This window comes from Martes martes (genome assembly GCF_963455335.1).
Source record: "Martes martes genome assembly, chromosome: 3".
Classification (NCBI taxonomy): domain Eukaryota; kingdom Metazoa; phylum Chordata; class Mammalia; order Carnivora; family Mustelidae; genus Martes; species Martes martes.
In genome coordinates this window covers 133,728,186-133,748,467 of record NC_137890.1, presented here as the reverse complement: position 1 = coordinate 133,748,467, position 20,282 = coordinate 133,728,186, and the positions used below count along the sequence as shown (strand labels likewise).

At 33.0% G+C, this 20,282-nt stretch overlaps 1 protein-coding gene across 1 annotated transcript in view; it reads right to left on the bottom strand.

Annotated features, from left to right (window-relative positions):
* SCN7A (sodium voltage-gated channel alpha subunit 7) overlaps positions 1-19,988 on the bottom strand; it is a gene marked incomplete at both ends in the record, with an annotated part of 60,012 nt that extends 40,024 nt beyond the window's left edge. The window contains 8 exons of the mRNA XM_080799351.1: positions 1,463-1,604; positions 2,992-3,061; positions 6,079-6,285; positions 12,881-12,975; positions 14,388-14,516; positions 15,798-15,887; positions 16,238-16,350; positions 19,767-19,988. Of these exons, the coding sequence (XP_080655477.1) occupies positions 1,463-1,604; positions 2,992-3,061; positions 6,079-6,285; positions 12,881-12,975; positions 14,388-14,516; positions 15,798-15,887; positions 16,238-16,350; positions 19,767-19,988 (1,068 nt within the window). The remainder of the gene's footprint in view (positions 1-1,462; positions 1,605-2,991; positions 3,062-6,078; positions 6,286-12,880; positions 12,976-14,387; positions 14,517-15,797; positions 15,888-16,237; positions 16,351-19,766) is intronic.
* Positions 19,989-20,282: the final 294 nt, after the last annotated feature.

The window sequence follows — 20,282 nt, the reverse complement described above, 5'->3', positions numbered from 1 at the left end:
TCATAAAAAGTATGGAATGTATGTATGTGTTTTAAAAAAAGAGAGTGTTCTCCTTCAACTATACATACTTTGGAAATTTAAAGTAATTTATTTTATCTAATATACTTTGATATTAACTATGCTGCTAAACTAACATTGCATATTTCACTGTGATGAAACTTCTCTTAGAAAAACGAAGTCACCATTCTAATGTGTATTATATCTTTCTTAGAAAATATGACACATAAATCATCAGTTATGAAGAGAGACTCTCAGATTTTGGATTTCAAGTCTCAGAACAGCAAGCCTTCTGTTATAATCAGAGCAGGATTAAATATTAAAGGGGAATGAGAAGCAATAGAAGAATTGAAGTGAAATACGCATTGTAGACATTAAATAAAAAATTTCTTGGGGTGCCTGGGTGGCTCAGTGGGTTAAGGCCTCTGCCTTCGGCTCAGATCATGATCTCAGGGTTCTGGGATCGAGCCCCGCATCAGGCTCTCTGCTCAGCAGGAAGCCTTCTTCCTCCTCTCTCTCTCCCTGCTTCTCTGCCTACTTGTGATCTCTGTCAAACAAATAAAATCTTAGGGGCACCTGGGTGGCTCAGTGGGTTAAGGCCTCTGCCTTCGGCTCGGGTCATGATCTCAGGGTCCTGGGATCGAGTCCCACATCGGGCTCTCTGCTTGGCAGGGAGCCTGCTTCCCTCTCTCACTCTCTCTGCCTGCCTCTCTGCCTACTTGTGATATCTCTCTCTCTCTGTCAAATAAATAAATAAATAAAATCTTTAAAAAAAAATTTATTAAAAAAAAAACAAATAAAATCTTAAAAACAATTTTAAAAAAGTAAAAAGAAATTTCTTAATACATGTTAATCTCATAGGTTCAAATTTTTTTTTAAAGATTGTATTTATTTGTTAGAGAGAGATAGAGAGAGAGCTCAGGCAGACAGAGTGGCAGGCAGAGGGAGAAGCAGGCTCCCTGCTGAGCAAGGAGCCCGATGTGGGACTCCATCCCAGGACGCTGGGATCATGACCTGAGCCGAAGGCAGCCACTTAACCAACTGAGCCACCCAGGTGTCCCAGGTTCAAATTTTTTGACTAAAGAGTTAGTACTTACCAATGTTCTTTACTCAGTTAATATCAAGTGTGTGATATCATAGAGCAGGGCAGCGATCTCTAGAAGATACATGTGTTGTAACTTTGGAGAGGTTACCCAACTACTCTGATCTTAGTGTCTTCACATAAAAAGCAGATACTGATAGGTCTTGCAGGATTGTTTCAAAGATTAAGTGAGATATACATAAAGGCAAAGACTTGGGCACAGAGTTAGCATACAGTTTGACATTCAGTAATTCTGACTCTCTTTTCTTCTGTCCTCAAATTCTTCTCCCCATAGAAATTTAATAAATCATGGTACATCTGACCATTATTTTAGAAGGTAGGGGCATGGTACCATTTTTTGTGCCATGTAGATTCTGTTCTTACCTGATGATAAAGTGCTTCAGGGTAATCCTGTGTCATTAACCGAAACAGGGCAAGTAAGGCCCAGCCAAAAGTGTCAAAATTTGTGAAGCCATAATCAGGATTTGTGCCAGCTTTCACACACACATACCCTTCAGGACACTGACTAAAGAAGACAAAGAGAAGAGAAACTGCTTACTCTTAAGTGACTTTCAGATTATAGGCCAAATCATAAATACAGAATATCCACCCATGAATAATAAAGAGTTCTTTCTTCCACAGGGAACAGTCTAAACAAAGCCCAGTGAAAAAGCTGCAAATGAGGTAGATTTTAAGTTAATACAAGTGAACAGTGTTAATTAATCTAAAAGGAAAAGGGGCCTCACCAGTGGTTTTTTGCCAAGCCTTGTTAAAGTTTTCTTTGCTACCAGCATCAAGGTGAAAGCATATATAATGGGAATAACCGTCATAAAACAAAGCTTCAGTCATTGAGGGTTTTATTTCCCATTATTTAAGGGTGAGAAAACACTTACACATTGATAACTTATAATCAGGATTTGCACAATGGTAGAAAGATCAGATTAAAGATTTATCTTATTTCCTTTCATGGAATCTTCATACTTTATCTTCTGGGGGCTTGAATGTTATGATTGGTTATTACAGTTGTGGCCACATAAATCATGCTTCCCTCCATCCACACCCTTGTGTAGTTTCCTCCAATGTTATTCTGGCTTTGGCCATGTGACGTGTTTTGGACTTTTAATAGTTAACAAATGTGATGCAAAGAGAGGTTTAAAATGTACTTGTGCTGGGCAGCGTTGAGCAACCGACAAAATGTCTAAATCACGAGAATATATAAAGTACATAATTCATGCTCCTCTATCCCCACATGACTTTTGTTAATCTGAGCCCTAGAGCGTAAGAAAGAGCTGACCCTACAGATGGGCACCACATCATTTCCAGCTGAGGGAAGTAACTAAGGAATTACAGGAAAGTGCTAGTACTGCTGAGAAGCACTGTATTTCTACTTTCTTTTCTCTTCATTTGAAATTATATGACAGTAAGACTTGAGAGTGTTGTCATATCATTGAATAGTTATTTATAAGTACTATTTCTAAAAGCAATAAACTTTTTATTAATGTAAATTTTGTCATAAAAGATATACAAGCCATAAAATAAATGAAATAACAGCATATATTTCCTATTTCTTCTCTTCAAAGGCTTCTGGCCCAAGAAAAGATTATATCACCTCTCTTGATAATTCCCACTAGCTCTGGGGTACACAGAAAACAAAAAATCAGATCCTTATGTAAGTCCCAGCCTTGCCATTTACTCACTTCATGACCTTGAATAAATCATTTAAGTAGTCTGTTTATTGCTTTTTCCTGTAAAATCAGGGTAATAGTATTCCACGTTGTATATTTCTCAGCATGGTTTTAATGACAAAATGAGATAATGTAATCAAATGAGAAACATCAGCCAAAGCATTAATCATTCAATAAATACTATGGATCTATGATACTGACTGATACAAGAACATTAACACCACTTACCCAGCATCTGTTCTGTTGCCACAAAGGAGAGCATATCTTTCTCCTTCCAAATAATAAAAGTTTTCTGTTTCTGCAAAATAGGAAAGAAATTATATTCTGTTATCTAATTTTGAGTGAAGAGCATATCTGATATCCATTTAGATCTGCATAGAATACAAACATCTCTCTCTATACTGAAAAGGAAGGAACATATAGCCCACCCTTTCTTATCTACAAGATTGTCCTAATATGTGATGCACAGACCAAAAGATGTCTGGCAATCTACCTACTACACTGCCCCAAAAGTAACAAAATCCAGCATAAAAAGAGGAGAATCACTTTCAAAACTAGAGTTCTGGGAAGAAAATATTAACCAGCCAGGTATGACCAGAACCCTGAAGGAAAAATTCCCAAAACCAAAGTGAAAGCTGAGACCTTTTCTTCCAGGCTTTATTCCTAATGATCTTCCTTAACATGAGACCATATTTCTGTCTCTGCATTTAAATACCATTCTCTTCCCATGTTGAAGCTTATTTTTCTATATTGAGCATCCAGTGCAAGTTACTCACCCTGGTGTCATTTAATCTAACCATAATCCCAACTAATCTGAATCATAGACCATAGAATTTATTCAGGTATCCTTATCTGCTGTCATTCAATATGTAAATTGTATATTTATAGATATGGACTACCAGGGTTGGGAACATACATGCTTAGAAGTATTGATTTTAGGTTCTGAACTCAAAACACAGCTCCAACACATGAGATCAGTCCTGAATGTATGTGTGTATATATAAAATTATATATATATACATATGTACACACACAAAACTGAATTACTATAATGTCAAATGATGTCATTTTAACTTTACCTAAAATAATGTTAGAAGTTTTTCTTTTTAAAGATTTTATTTATTTATTTGACAGACAGAAATCACAAGTAGGCAGAGAGGCAGGCAGAGAGAGAGGGAGAAGCAGGTTCCCCATGGAGCAGAGAGCCCAATGTGGGGCTCGATCCCAGGACTCTGGGATCATGACCTGAGTGAAAGGCAGAGGCTTTAACCTACTGAGCCACCCAGGTGCTCCTAGAAGAAGTTTTAAATCATAGTCAGGAACCACTGGTCAAGCCTTTTAAATGGCAGTCAAAATCCAAATGAAATTCAACATTAGTAGTTGAGGGCTGTCCCAAATAGTGTTCTAAAATACAAGGACTTTGACATGGCAATTAGGTTAAATAACATTTTATAAATATAATATTTTCAAAAAAATAAATAAATATAATATTTTCAGCAAGTCCTAACATGTTTTTAGAGGAAACAGAGGGACTAGAATTGGACAAATTTTAAAGTTGTAAACTTTAAAAAGTGATTTCTTTATAATATAACTTACGCTTTAACTAAGATGAAAAGAACCTGGATATTTTTTTCCAGCAATAACTATTGGTATTCACTATATTGAAGTACTTCATTATTGTGAAGTAGTAAAATTGTTTATTTTTATATAATTTGTTTATTTTTTGTTATAACTAAAGAAACCAAAGAGTATTTCAATTGGAATCTAAGATTCAACATCCACTTTCCTGTTGCCCTCACCTCTAGAATGAAGGCCATGAGATAGACACACATAATAAGGAAACATTTCACATACTCATATACCAATAATTTTGTATTACTTACAGCATAATGATATTATGGGGTAAAATAAGGAGTAAAATTCATTAAGATTTGTTTTGGAACTTATTATATCCAAATACAAATAAAATTAATGTAGGGGACTAGAGAAGACTTATCAACAATTTACTTTAATTAGTTTAAAAATGTTTTATATTTTTCTAAACACTTTCAGAAAGACCTGATAATTTTAATATGAGTGAAAAATCCAGTAAGAGAGTATAACTCGGTGGAGAAGGAATGGATTTGAAAGCCAGATTGAGACGGTTAGAATCCTAGTTTTATCACTGAGTTGTTACAATATACTGGAACATTCACTGAATTTCTCTGAACTTCCATTTTTTCTGTTTGTAAGCGGGGTCATTCACTTCTCTGCAGGGTTACGGTGAAGATATGTGATCAGACATATGTGTTACTTATATATAGGAGCAAAGCAATATTTATTCTGGCATTATTACTATTTGCCTTAAGAATGTTTATTATTTACCAAAAGATAACTCAAAACATTTAAAATGAGCAGCAGTAACTGAAATCCAACAACAGTAAGAATTTCTGTAATGTAGTCTATTTTTTATTTACAGGGTCATTTTAAAATTTCTAACGAGTAAACTTAAATTTATATTTTAAATAAACACCTTTATTGAAGAAAGGTAGTATTATGAGGATTTTATTTTGTTAAAACTGCAAATAAGACTCTGGTCATATTTATTTTTTAAAGGATAAAATTTGCAAAACTTAACAATTTCAAACTTAGGTCTTCCTCACTGAACTGTCTGAAGATTGGAACTTTGAATTGCAATTCTGATAAATGAAACTGATCCAAATCAGCACAGGTTTCCCCTGCCATCCAAAAGTAGAACATTCCTAATGAAACCTTTTGTGAAGGGAAATGGCATAAAGCAAAGAAGTAATTACCATTAGTTTATAGGGGAAAATTTGTGGGCATTCCCAGGCCCCAAACATAACCTCTCTTCAGCTTTTCTGATACATTGGGACACATCTTGCTAACAGACACACAAAATAAATTGTGACAAAGCACAGGTTTGTCTCAATTCAAAGCTATGTTGGCTTGATGCTGGGAGGCTGAGCGGGGTTCCAGGGGAAGGAGCTCTGGTGGTGCCGCTCTCCCTGAGGGGATGCAGGCTACCTTTATAATGGCTTGCTGCAAAGCAAACCCTGAATACTATTTTTACTTTTAGTCTTTTTCGTAAAAGCAAAAATCATCTTCAGATTTCCTTTGGTTACCGAAAACAAGTACTCACGTAGGTCTTTGGTAAAAGCTAAGTGGCAACGTGAACTTTCAAAAAGCATGTACTTGAGCATAGTTAGAGAATTTGCAAGTTCGTTCTGAAGTTGAGTGTTCAACACTGCTGTGAAGTCCGCTCCGTTGCAGAGAAAAATTTTAACTTTTTTGACATAGATGGCAAGTGATTCTTACCTCGCATATAATATGGATTTTCAGTTCTGTTGTGCAGGGTTGCAGTTTCGTTTTCTTGGGGCCATCGCAAACACTTATGCTTCAGGTTGCCCATGAAGAGCCCCATCCCAATTAAAGAAAATACAGTTAGGAAAAACAGAGTTAGGGAAATGACCCCAGTAAGTTTCTTCAAGCAGTGGATGAGGATCCCTGTGAAAGATTTCAGACCTAAAAAGAAAAAGGTTTGTTTTTGATAAAGTAAAATATCTCAGTAAAGTAGCCGTTAGCACAATTCCTCCATGGTAAATGCATACTTCACTGAAATCAACAGCTTGTGTTTCATAATCTAAATCATCCATTATCTACATCTAATAAGTAAAATGAATAAAAAATAAATAAAAATCTGAACTTTAAGGTTTCTATATTATTCCTAGCTTATTACACTTGTTAAAATAATCCAGGCACAAATTTTAAAAGTAATTATTTGTTTTTCTTTGCTATGAAGAACAAGACTTTTTTCTTGGTTACTGCTTTTCATACCAGCCACCACTGTTTATAAGCATAAATATAGAGTTATAAATTAAAATAGGTTGCAAATGTTGTTGAAACAAGAAATAGTTTGAAATAGCAGTATTTTATACTATTCTTTCACTAACTTTTTAAGAATTCAATTTTTGGAGCTGATTAAATAAAACATGTACAAATTTGAATTAAGAAAGAATAACACACAACTGTGGTATCTGTAGACTGTATTTACATTAGAACATTTACTAATTGAGAATTCAGCCTTAAAGCTGTCTTTTTTACTCCAGGAACTAATTTTTCTATTTATTAAATAAAACCTGCTCAAGAAATCCTCATGCACTGCTGGTGAGAATGTAAATTGGTGCAGCTACTGTAGAACACAGGATGGAGGTTCCTCAAAAAATTAAAAATAGAATTACCATAAAATGCAGTAATTACACTGCTGGGTATTTATCTAAAGAAAAGACGAATCCATAAAGATATATGCACCCCTCTGTTAGTTGCAGCATTTTTTACAACAGCCAATATACGGAAGCAACCTAAGTGTCCACTCACAGATGAATGAATAAAGAGATGCCATTTACATATGTAATAGGATATAATTCATACATAAAAAAGAACAAGGTTTTGCCATTTGTGACAACATGGATGGATCTAGAGTATATTGTGCTAAGTGAAGTAAGTCAGACAAAGACAAATGCCATATGATTTCATTTATATGGGATCTAAAAAGTAAAGCAATGAACAAATAAAAAGATCATAAACAGAGTCATAAATAAAGAACAAACTGGTGGTTGCCAGAGCAGAGACATGAAGGGCAGTGAGAGGTACAGACTTCCAGTATTGGAAAGAGTAAGTCACGGGATGAAAGGTACAGCATGGGGGATAGCCCGTGGTATTTTAAGAGCATTGTATGTTGATAGTGTTAGTTACACTTGTGAGCATGGCAAAACAGAAAGATAGAATCACCATATTGTATACCTAAAATTAATGTAACATTGGGTGTCAATGGCAATTCAATGTTTTTTAAAATCTCAATTCTGGAAACATAAAAAAAAGAAACAAAAAACAAAAATAATGTAAGTGTACTTCATCGATAAAACTAGTATTAACCTTCCTTCTTCCCTTCCTTCCTTCCTTCTCTTTCTTCCCTTGCTCTTCTTATTTGTTGGTCTGTTTATATGTAGGATCCTAATAACTGTTCAGCTTAACAGTGGATAAGAATGTACTAATGCTGTGATTCTGTCAATATTACTATGCTTCTGTTTTAGTATCTTTAAAATGTGGCTAATAATACCTGCTTCATATATTATTGTGAGAACTGAAAATTTTTTTTTTAAAGTTTTTAAATGTGTGGGGTCCAAACTCACAATCCTGAGATCCAGACCTGAGATGAGTCAAGAGGCAGATGTTTGACTGAGCCACCCAGGTGCCCTGAGAATCTCTTTTTCAGTGACCTCCTCAGATGATTGGCTTTCTTGAGTACATTAAGATAAGGTTGAAATAAAGCTATTCCTGGTTAAAGAAATGTGAATCTAGATAAATATACAATTTTAATTGCTATCATATGGATATACTTGTTTATAGCTTATTTTGCCACTTGGAATTATACTATTTATTTTATTTTGTTATATCCAAGTCTTTTTTAAAAGTATTACATTAAAAATAGAATGTCTGTATCATATTATATGTATTAATACATTTACATTCAATTTGTTTTTAAGAGATGTTGAACCAATATATAAACTAAAGATATAAATACATAGTCAAGCCTTCATTAAAACTGGGATGTTTAAAAAACTTTGTTGCCAATTTATTAGAAGAAAAATGGGATCACTTTACTTTGTAATTTCTGTGCTTACTATAATGAACTTTCAAAACATGTATATTTTATATGTACTTTTCATTTGGCAACTGTCATGAGTTCTTTGTATATTTTTTTTAATTGAAGTATAATTAACACTCAGTGTTATATTAGTTTTAGTTATCTGTAAATTTTTTTCTATTGAAAATTTTTTTCACAATGTTTTGCTGAAATTATTATTTTTAAAGATTTATTTATTTATGTGAGAGAAGGAGAGAGAGCGTGTGTGTAAGCTGCTGGGGAGGAGCAGGGGGACAGGGAGAGAATCTCAAGCAGACTCCCCAATGAGCTTGGAGCCAGATGCATGTGGGACTCTATCTCACGTCCATGAGATCATGACCTGGGCTGAAATCAAGAGTCGGATGCTTAACAGACTGAGCCACCCAGCTACCCCTGTTGGAATTATTTTAGAACAACAATTCTTAAATAAAAATATATGCATGTGAAAATGTGATATACATACACACACACATATATATACATACATACACACATAACCAAGCTTCTTGTGGAGCTTTAATTTTAGGGGTAACATTTTGTTTGAAGGTTAAAAAAAAGTCACCATCAAATCTTACAAAATCAAATTTATTAGTAATTTTCATTGTTAACCATCATTTGCCACTATCTACCACTCAAAAGTCTGAACAGTATACCAATTTTGATTTTGATTTTCTAGTATAACTTTCCCATTCTTTTTATTTTTCAGCTTTCATTTTGCTTTAGTTTAGGTGTATCTTTTGTGGAGATTGATTTACTTAAGATTTAATATTAAAGTTATATATCTTGACAGAAAAATTTAATCCAATTGTATTTATTTTCATAAATTGCCTTTACTTTTTTTTTATTAAATTTTTTATTTATTTTCAGCGTAACAGTATTCATTGTTTTTTCACCACACCCAGTGCTCCATGCAATCTGTGCCCTCCCTAATGCCTTTACTTTTGGATATGACTTTATCATTTTGTTTTTTGATTTATATATTTCCCTTACGTGTCTTATCTTTTAAAAATAAACTTTACTTTTTCTCCTTTTTCCTCTAGTATGTAAGGTAAAATATATATATATATATATTTTTTAAAAGATTTTATTTATTTATTTGGCAGAGAGAGAGTGATCATAAGTAGGCAGAGAGGCAGGCAGAGAGAGAGGGGGAAGCAGGCTCCCCGCTGAGCAGAGAGCCTGATGTGGGGCTCGATCCCAGGACCCTGAGATCATGACCTGAGCTGAAGGCAGAGGCTTAACCCACTGAGCCACCCAGGTGCCCCGGTAAAATATATTTTGAGAAACTGTATCAAACTTAAGTTCTTATTGGAACAAACCTGTACCCTCTACAGCAAAAATAAAACTTCATGTACTATAGTTTCACCATGTAAGATAAGGAAATAACCATATTTACTTTCTCACATCACTCTATTCCCCCTTCTCAGTTTTTGTTAATATAATTTAGTACTTCTAACCAAGGGTTCAATTTGTGTATTTTCCATTACATATTATTTTTCATGATTTACAGGAAAGGTAACATTCAAATCCTTACAATGGCTTGTCAGGAAACATAAATTCATGCAAAAGGGGAGCAGAGGGAACCTGGATGAATATGCCTGATTTAAAGGAGTAGCTGTTCCTCAACTACAGCTGGTAGTTGTCATGCAAGAATGCTGGTGGGTAGATGTGAGAATTCATCCAAATTAATTTAGATTCTAATGTTAAAAATCATTAGTTTTCTAAAACAATTTTGTTATCTATTTCAAAGTTTTCTGAAACACAAAATATGTTTCTAGTTTAGGAATGTCTGTTATTAATTTGGGTTGTAATATTTGCATTCTGTTTTGCATTATAACAGTAATTTGGAATTCATTCTGTGTTGAAATGATTCCAGAGTTCACTATGATTAGTTCTGATATTAAATCTTCCCATTGTTGAGTATTTTGTTTTCATACCAGTTGTTCAGGAAAGATACATACATAAAATTTCAGAACTCTTGCTTGGCTGTGAATATCTTCCTATCAGCTTCACATATGGATGACAGACAGGTATAGAACACTGGTGTCATAATCTTCCTGCCTACACCTTGCCCAAGCTCAAATTTCACTGCCTATTCATTTTCAATATTATCAAGAGGTCTAAAAATAACATTTTCATAGGTAATTTTCATTGCTTTTTCATAGGATTTTTATAATATACTTATTTTTTAAAGCTTAAATTAAAAAAAGTTATAATATATCTAAGTATATCTTTTAGATTTTTTGTCTACTATAAAATGAACCTTTTCTGTTTGTGACAAAAATCTCAAGTTAAAATTTTTTAAAAATTTTTCTAGTGTATTTTTAAATGATTTATCTTTTACATTTATTCTGTCTCTTTTTTGGGGTCACCAACTATCCATAAGGTGGAACTTAGTTTTCTCTTTTTTGTTAACCCATCCATTTTTGGTTCTATTATATTAATATAGAATTTCTCTAGTTCTTCTTTACACAACTGGTTTTATTTTACTATGCCATAATACTAAACAGATAGTACCATATTTTAATGCATCAATTACCATAAAATATTCACCAAAGATATTATAATTTTTAAAAGATTTATTTGTTTGTTTGTTTATTTTTATTTTAGAAAGAGAGAGAGAGCCGTAGGGGGAGGGGCAGAGGGAGAGAGAGAAGCTCAAATAGACTCCCCACAGAGCACAGAGCTAATGATCCTTAGATCACATCCTGAGCTAAAACCAAGAGTCAGAGGCTTAACTGACCGCATCACACAGTTGTCCTGGGTATTATCACTTTTTTGCCTAATAGGTGCTTTTGTCTATTTTATTATATCATTTTCATCTTTCGCTTGAGTCCAGGTTTTCTTCACAAAAGGGGCACCTGGGTGGCTCAATCAGTTAAGCATGGACTCTTGGTTTCTGCTCAGGTCAAGATCTCATGGTCATGATCTCAGTGTCGTGGGATGAAGACCCATGTGGAGCTCAGTGCAGTCTGCATGAGATTCTTTCCCACTTTGATCCTCCCCCTACTTGTGCTTTCTCATAAATAAATAAATAAATAAATAAATAAATAAATAAAATCTTGAAGGCACTACAAAAAGGATGACTTCTTATGCTTGCTCCTATTCCTTAGGACATATTATTTTAAAGAAAAAAGAGGATTATTTTTATTTCCTTAAATAGTATGTTTCCCTTTGGTACTGCAAAATACTTTCATATGCTCTATATCGCTGGTATCTCTGTTGATTACTTTCTCCCTTGGAAAAAGAGAAATTTCTATCAGCCTGTGTGTTTCTAAGTCTACTAAGATATGTTCTTCTAGTATTAATTTGGATTCACCTGATTTCTTCTATAATCTTTACCTCTGAGCCTAAGGTGAAGACACAGGTGATGCAAATTTATGTTCTAGTAATTTGTGGAGAGTAGTAAGGGAGGTAGAACTGTGGGAATTCCTATCACTGCAACTCTCACTGCCACTTTCTTCACTGGGTTTGGTGAAGCTGCCATGCATGGACCATTTTTGTTGAACAGCTTTATCGAGCTATAATTCATAAATCATACAATTCACACGTTTAATGTGTACAGTTCAGTGTTTTAATATACCCACAGGGCTATGTATCATCCATCACCACACCCTCTAATCTTTTTACTGTTTTGCCCAATCTAGACTCCAAGTGTAGAGCATGCATACATCTGGCCTTCTTCATGGTGTTCCAATGGACAAAAATAATCTGTAGATCTCATTACTGGTATTATCACACTTGCCTCTGGGTTTATTGGCCACCTAGTTCATACTTCTGACTCAGCAGCCAAAACACTAATGGAGTTGTTTCATACTGGATTGTTTTTATTCAGTCTTAACACAAATTAAAAGCTGTTGATGGGCTTCTCTAGGATATCTTCAGGAACGGGAGCTGTAAATTAGCATCTTCCATCAAGGTGTTCACAGCTCTACCTTATTTAGCAGAACCTCCTTTAACTCTGTGGCTTGTGAATGCAACCTATCCAAGCACTCAGAGCAAAAAGGAATTTATCTTATTTTATATTACTTTGTTCATTTCAACGGGTTTTTAGATGCAGTGAGGAAAAGAATGCATATTAGGTACCTGTCTAGATTGTTATCTCTCTCAGAAGTCTAAGGACAATTTTGTAAATTCATATTTAAGAGGCAAGGATAAATAAGAAAAAATAGAAAATAATATATTTTGGTTAATTTCTTTATTTTATCATTAAGAATTGAATCCATCTCGAATAAATAATAGTCGAATGTGATTTTTTTTTTTTTGGCTTTCCTGGAGTGACTGAAATAAACTTATAGATCAGATAATTCACTGACTTCAAAGATAAAACACTGTTAAATTTAGTATTTCTCCAAGCAGTTACAGGTGAGTTCAAAAGAATACAGGGTAGAACATAAATCAAAATGAAGACAAGAACTAAATGCCATTTCTTACCTTGGTTTAGGGGAATAATTTTCAAAATTCTCAAACTTCTTGAAATACTAAATATTATAGTATTTGAGTTGAGAAGTAAGTATCTTGCTATGTGCCTGTGGGATTAAATTAGAATTATTAGAAGTCATACTAAGTCTATGCTGCTTATCATTGACTTTTTATACTATTTAAAACTTATTTTTAAAACCACGTATCCAAACGTTTCCCTTGCTCTCATTGTTCCATTTCACAAATAGTTGCTTTACTGATTGGAAGACAAAGATTGCTACAGTGCAAGGTAGTGAGGTAAATATTAACCCACAAACAAATTATGACTGTTTATAAAAGCTTGACACTGTGATTAGTCATCATTCTATACCAAATACCCTATATTATGTTCATAAATATTTTGTTATCTAATCAGTGAAGAGGTAGTTAAAAATTGGAAAAATCCATAGTTTTTTAAGCAATGAGATTAAGTACTTAAGTTTCTGCTGATGATCATGATGAAGATGGTCATGATGGTGTTGACGATGGTGAAGATAGCAGAAGGCAGGGAGTAGAGTGGTTAAGGAAGGGTACAGACTGTATGTAGCCAGAATGCTGATCTACAAATCCAGGCTCCCAAGTAACTAGCTGTGTGACATGGAAAAATTATTGATTCCTTCTTGCCTCAGTTTCTTCAAATTAAAATAGGGATAACGATTCCTAAGGCTGAGGCTTTTTGTGGGGATTAAACAACTCATACATGTAAAGAACATAGCTTAGTACCTGACACATGGGGTTACGTAATAACTGTGTTAGCTAAGTATTAGCTACCAGCAAAGGCAACAGCATGATAATGGTAGTAATCAAAGTAGTGATAATTTCAATATTAGCTACCATTTTTTATTGCTTACAACATGGCAGACACTGATTATGTGCTTTATGAAGATTATTTGTTGTTTTAAAAAATCAACCCCAAACCTAAAAATGGAATATCATTTTAAATTATATTTAACAGGAGTTTGGTGCCAGTGATCATTTCCTTAGCAGAGTACACCAAATAGGAACATTGAAAAAATACTCATGTAAATCATTAGAATTTAATGTAACATTCTTGAAAATGTGTGTCTGTGTGTGCATGAGTGTGTGTGTAAGATATTCTGTTATCTAGTGTTTACTGGTCTTAAATAATGTAGCTAAACAAAATGTAGGTTGGAGATAAAATCAAACATGTTCAGATCTTCTTGTAAGTCTCCAAGAGACTTTTTTAGCACTGAGAATAATCACTTAAAATTCTAAAATTCAACCTCTGTTGTTTTGCCTCAGATAGAAAACAGATAATATCCAATTCCTTTCATTTTTATTACACATTCTGAGGGCTAGTTCAGTTGGAGCTGCCTGAGAGTCATTATGGCTATGACTATGAAATATTCTTTGTTTGCAGAATTTTTACAAGGAGAAAACTTTGCAAATGTTGATGTTTCTTTATGAAAAGCTTACTTAACAAGGTATTAAGATGTTTGCAATTTGAAGAAATACTCACTCAAACAAAGTTACACTGAAATCGAGCCAGTTCCATGGATCACCAAAGAAATAAAAAGGTTCAGCCCAGATGCCTCTTGCAATGAGTTTTACAAGTATTTCAAATGTGTAAATTCCAAGCAAAATATTCCTGCAGAAAGTTTTTCATATAAACGTTAAAAGTGAGAATAATGCATTGCCAACTCTGAAATAATATGTCTATGGTTACTATTTGGCAACCAACCAGTCAACCAACCAATCCACCAACCAACTAGGAAAAAAAAAATCTATGCTCCTTGAACCACAAGGTAGGGCTTTTAGGGTGGGCTATGTCTTACAGCATTAACCATAAAATTTAACTATCAATTTTTTTTCCAACAAGCGCTAGCTAGAGTCATTGTCTTTACATATATTTTGGTAAATAATGAAAATATAAAATATCAAATTTACTCTGCATTGGAAATCACACAATAATTTACTGAATTATAAAAGTATGAAAGAACTAATTTTATTATGTGTATATATAAGAATTTTTGTAATGAATCAGTTTTATATTCACCTTCCAAAATTAACTAGTTTTAAGAATGAATTAAAGCCTAAGAGGTAGCATCAAGAAAGGCTTCTTCTTGGGGAGGCTGGGTGGTGGCTCCATTGGTTAAGCATCTGCCTTTGGCTCGGTTCATTTTCCCAGGATCTTGGGATGGAGCCCCACGTCTGGCTGTTCAGTAGGAGAGTCTACTTCCCTTTCCTCTGCCCCTAACCACCGCTCATGCTCACCCTCTCTCTCAAATACATAAATAAAATAAAATAAAAAAAAAAAGAAAGCCTTCTTCTCTAGAAATTTTAATGGGCCTTTCCACTATTTTGGTCTAATATCCAAATTATTCACATCCCTCTAGAAAGAGAGGAGAAATAGAACAGAAAGAAAGCAATAGAAATAACTTTCTTAGAATGGAAAAGAATAAATGTTATTTGAGTTTAAAGCAAATCCAGTGTGGAATTTTAATAGTAAAGAAAATCTGAGGCACTGAAATAATATGTTAATCATTACTAATTAACTTTATACTAAAACCTCATATAGATACAAACATTTAGCTAAATAATCAAACTTTTATATTATGTTGACATAATATGTTGGGAAATAGCAGCATTTAAAGTCCAACTAAGAATAAATGAAAGGGCAGAAAAATATTAAAATTTATTAACTGATATATATGTGATTTATTTTTACTTGGACTATCCATAACTGTGTTATATGTATAAATATTATATTATTAAGAATGAGTTTTTATTACAAGTAATATTATATATTAAATATAAGTAATAAATTGTAAAATGTTAAATATGTAGTATATAATGTACTATAATGCAACATGTTAAATATAATATAAAATCATATGTGAATAATGTATAATAAAATTATATGACTTACTGTATTGCTGGGCCCCATTTTGGCATCTCAGTCATGGACATAAATATGCAGTCAATCAGGACGCTAATTAAAATGAATAGTCGGAAAAAGGTAAGTTACAGTTAAGGAATAATGGATAAAATAATATTGGAAATATATGTTTCTTTAACAAGTTTATATATATACATGAGATAAAATAGCTCTTTAAATACCAAAAAGAATACTATTCATATTGAAAAACAAGGAGGATTAAGATTTGTTAATATTAACTACTGTTGAATGTACTAGAAAATAAATTATAAATATATTTTCAAATATGGAACATTTGGTGCAGTTGTAATCCAGATTCCAATATGACCTAAAATGAGATATAATTCAAAAGAGCAAAACACTGCAGCAATATTTGAATAGAATAGTCACATTTGATACTAGTACCATCTAAAGACAACAGAAAAGGATATGGATGCACCAAAATCTTAATAGTTGTTCTTCTAGCTGAATTGAAAGGAGAAAGTGTACACCATGTGGCACTGAATCTGAAGATTGTTCTACTTTTATTTAATACCATGAAAGTCTATAAAATGAAAAAAAAATCAAGTAAAATTAAACTAGGAACTATAAACTCATCCATTATGCAAATTATTGCCAATGATCATTTCAATTGAATTTTAGCAGTTACACTTTTCTTATATTTTGATATTGTTTTACAGACTAAATCAAGTGGAAAGATTTCTTCTTTTAAACATTTTCATTGATATTTAGGATTATATAACTTTTTTTTTTTTTTTTTTTTGGCCAATGTTCTGCCTAACAAAGCCATTTGCCACATTCCAATCCTCAAGTCTTCCTGCAGAACAAATGCAATAGGAAGAAATCTATATCCTAATGGCTCAGGAAGATGCATTTAAAGAAACCCAAATTTAGTGAATATTAAAAAAGTTACTTTTATTTCAAAGTAAAAAATGTGTGTGATTACAATAGCAAAAATGACCCTATTCACTAAGATATTTTACTAATCACTAGTAATTATCTATGGTATAAAACCCCACTTATATGTTATCATTGACATAAACATACCTAAAAGAGAAAGTTACATCATGTAAAACTAATATATTGGGATACAGAAGCATTAAATCCAAACTAATGAAATATCAGAAATATCCTAAAAATGAATTATACATGTACATGTGTGCATATGTGTATGTGTGTATCTATAATATAATATAGAAATTAAAAAGTGTCAGGGCACCTGGGTGGCTCAGTGGGTTAAGCCTCTGCCTTCAGTTCAGGTCATGATCTCAGTGTACTGGGATGGAGCCCCACACTGGGCACTCTGCTCAGCAGGGAGCCTGCTTCCCCTCTCTCTGTGCCTGCCTCTCTGCCTACTTGTGATCCCTCTATCTCTCTCAAATAAATAAATAAAATCTTTAAAAAAAAAAGAAATTAAAATGTATCTACCTATGTATGTATGTGCATATACATCATATATACACTTTTACCATATATACATATCCATTTGGAAAAATCATTTATGATGGTGTGAGTAAAAATACATTATACATGATATTATGTCCATTATAATATAACATTGTATAATATATAGAATACAATGTAATATGATACAATACAGTATACTAAATGATATATGTATAAGTATAATCTATTATATACTTAAGTGTTATATTGTATGTGATATATAATTATATATTAGAGGTATCTATGGTGACTGTATATTGGCATTTATATTTTTGTCTATATATATAAATATATTAGTGAAGACAATTATATATCCATTGATAATTTATGAAAACATGTTCTAAATGGAAACCAACTGTGTTATAATTCTCACTAAAACACTTTTCCAATATACAGTCTGTGGACATTTTGGCATGTATTATAGTTATTTTCCCTCTTTCCATTTCAAATGCAAAAACAAAATAAAAGGGTTTCCCCAAATCTGATTATTTAAAATGTGCTTTCTGTTATTTCCCAGAAGAATATCAATCTTCTTACAAGAGGTAATATATGTGTGGGGCACCAGTGTGATGCAGTTGGTTAAGCATCTGACTCTTGATTTTGGTTCAGGTCCTGATCTCAGGGTTGGGAGATCGAGCCCAGGGTCAGGCTCTGCACTCAGCATGGAGTCTGCTTAAGACTCTCTCTGTTCCTCCCCTCCCCCATGCTCTTTCACTCTCCCTCGCTCTCTGAAATAAAAAAAATAAATCTTAAAAAGAAAGACGTAATATATGTGCAATCAACTAGCCTATGTTTTTGTGAAAGAATGAGTGATTCCAGACATAACAATTTTCCAGTTAATGTTTAAGTGCTGAAATTATTTAATTTTAGGATTTTTTGTTGGTATGGCACCCTTAACAGAATAAACTGAATATAATTCACATTTTTAATACTTTGTATCATCATTAATATTAATACTTCTTATACAAACTATCCTTACAATTTTGGGCATGTTTCATTTTTCAAAATCCTTGGTTTTGTCTTCAATAACAAACTTAGATTTGCCTACCGCATCTGTAAACACTACAAAGAACTCAGAACTCTGCTAGATTAGAGTTACTTCTAAGGTTATTATGCTAAGTCAACTATTAGGACTTAAGCATAGCAAAAGTGAAAGCAGAGATAATTGAGATGACAACTTACATTTTCACTAAAATATTCTGAAGATTTTACAGGTGTTTTACAGCTAATGTTACATAATGCCCATGGAAGCTACAAGAGATACTGGAGTCTTTGTTAATAAATACATTTACAATGCCAATACTTTTCCATCATGCAACATATTTGAAAGAGTTGTGTTTATGCAAAATCATCACTTTGTCTTCCGTCCAGAGACTTTGGTTCAATTCCATTTTGCCCATTTGGTAATATTACAAGAATATCAAATTACATTTGTCCACAACAGAGCTAATCTTCATATCTCCCAAGCTTATCTTTTTAGAATTATTTCAATTTTATAAGTAGCACCACCATTATTCCAGGTTAGAAATTTTTGGATTATTAGTCTGTCTTTAAATCCTGTTGTTTCTTCTCAGGTTTGTTACATTTTTCCCTCCTCCAAGACCCTCCTATAATCAGGTCTCTTGACTTCAGGTCTAGATTACTCTCTTTCTTATACCATCTTTCTGACCCTAGCTTTTCTATGCAATAGTAATTTAGAAGTCTTAGATTAAACTTACTTAAACATTGCATTCACCACATCAGTCCTTTGGCCATCACGTTAAATCCACGTTGGCATCTTCATTTCCTCATTCTTTCATTTCCCACACTTGCAATAGGGGTCGAGTTCTATCATACCCTGTCTTTTCTCTATTCCAACTAATATCAAGATCTTCCCTTTGCACTGTTAAAATGTGAAGTGTTCTCCAAGCTGTAATTCAAATTCTATTTTCTTAAGGAAGACTCTTCCAGCTTTGTCAACCCACACAGATCTCTGGTTTTACTAAGCATAATTATTCTTATTTTCATCATTTTTGTGCTTGTTTTGGAATTGTTCAAATATTTAGTTTGTTCCTCAAGTCATTCCCAGGATAAGATAGGATGTGAATGTATGAATTAATAAAAATGGTAAATAAAATATAGGAATATAGGTTGGTTTATTTTCTCAACTACTGAATAAGCTTATTCAGTTGAACATTTAAAATTGTTGTACATATTATAAAAATTTTATATTATAGTTCTTTTAAAATCAGTAACCTTAAGTAACCAGTCAACATGCTCCCACAAAACAAGTAATTTACATTAAGGCATCACAGTATAGCCTATTAAAAGTAGAGTAACTTACAACAAACTAACCTAACAAGAAAGCCATCAGATTTGATAAAAATCCCAAATATTTGTGAAATTTCTTATCCATTTTTTTACAACTTAAAATAACTTTGATTTACTTTTCATTCTTTTTTAATCATATCTCAATTATACTTTTCGTACTTCTGAAAAAAATTATGAAAATGTAGTCGTTCAATAAAGCCTTACATTTTTATTCTTATAGTATGGATCCACATCTTCCAAGGGTTCCAACACCATTCCTCGAGAGAGATTCCCATAAACAAATGGAAGCTCTTTTCCAACTTCCAAGTCAGTGTTTGGCTTTAAATCTCTTTGTTCCTCACTGTGCTTTTTAGCAATATGCTGTTTCATAAGTTCAAGAGATTCTCTGGTGAAGGGGACAAGGCCCTTTTGCTCTGGGGAAGCCATTTTCCAATTTTGTACCTGCAAAAAATGTATTTTCTTTAGTTCTATATAAAATTTGGGTATATAAAGAAAAATTTTAAATTGCAAATGGTTAGGATATGATTGAAAGAGAGCAGCAAACTGAATATATACATTCAAAAAAAATTCCTGAGTTTTGTAGATATGAGTTGTTAAACCAGATTTTATTATACTTGATATTATACTTATTTGTAAGTTCATTGAAATCTTCTTTTCAGTTTCTTCCTCATAATAAAAGAGTTCTAAAGTTCTAGAGATTTGGGGGGAACAAAACCCAAT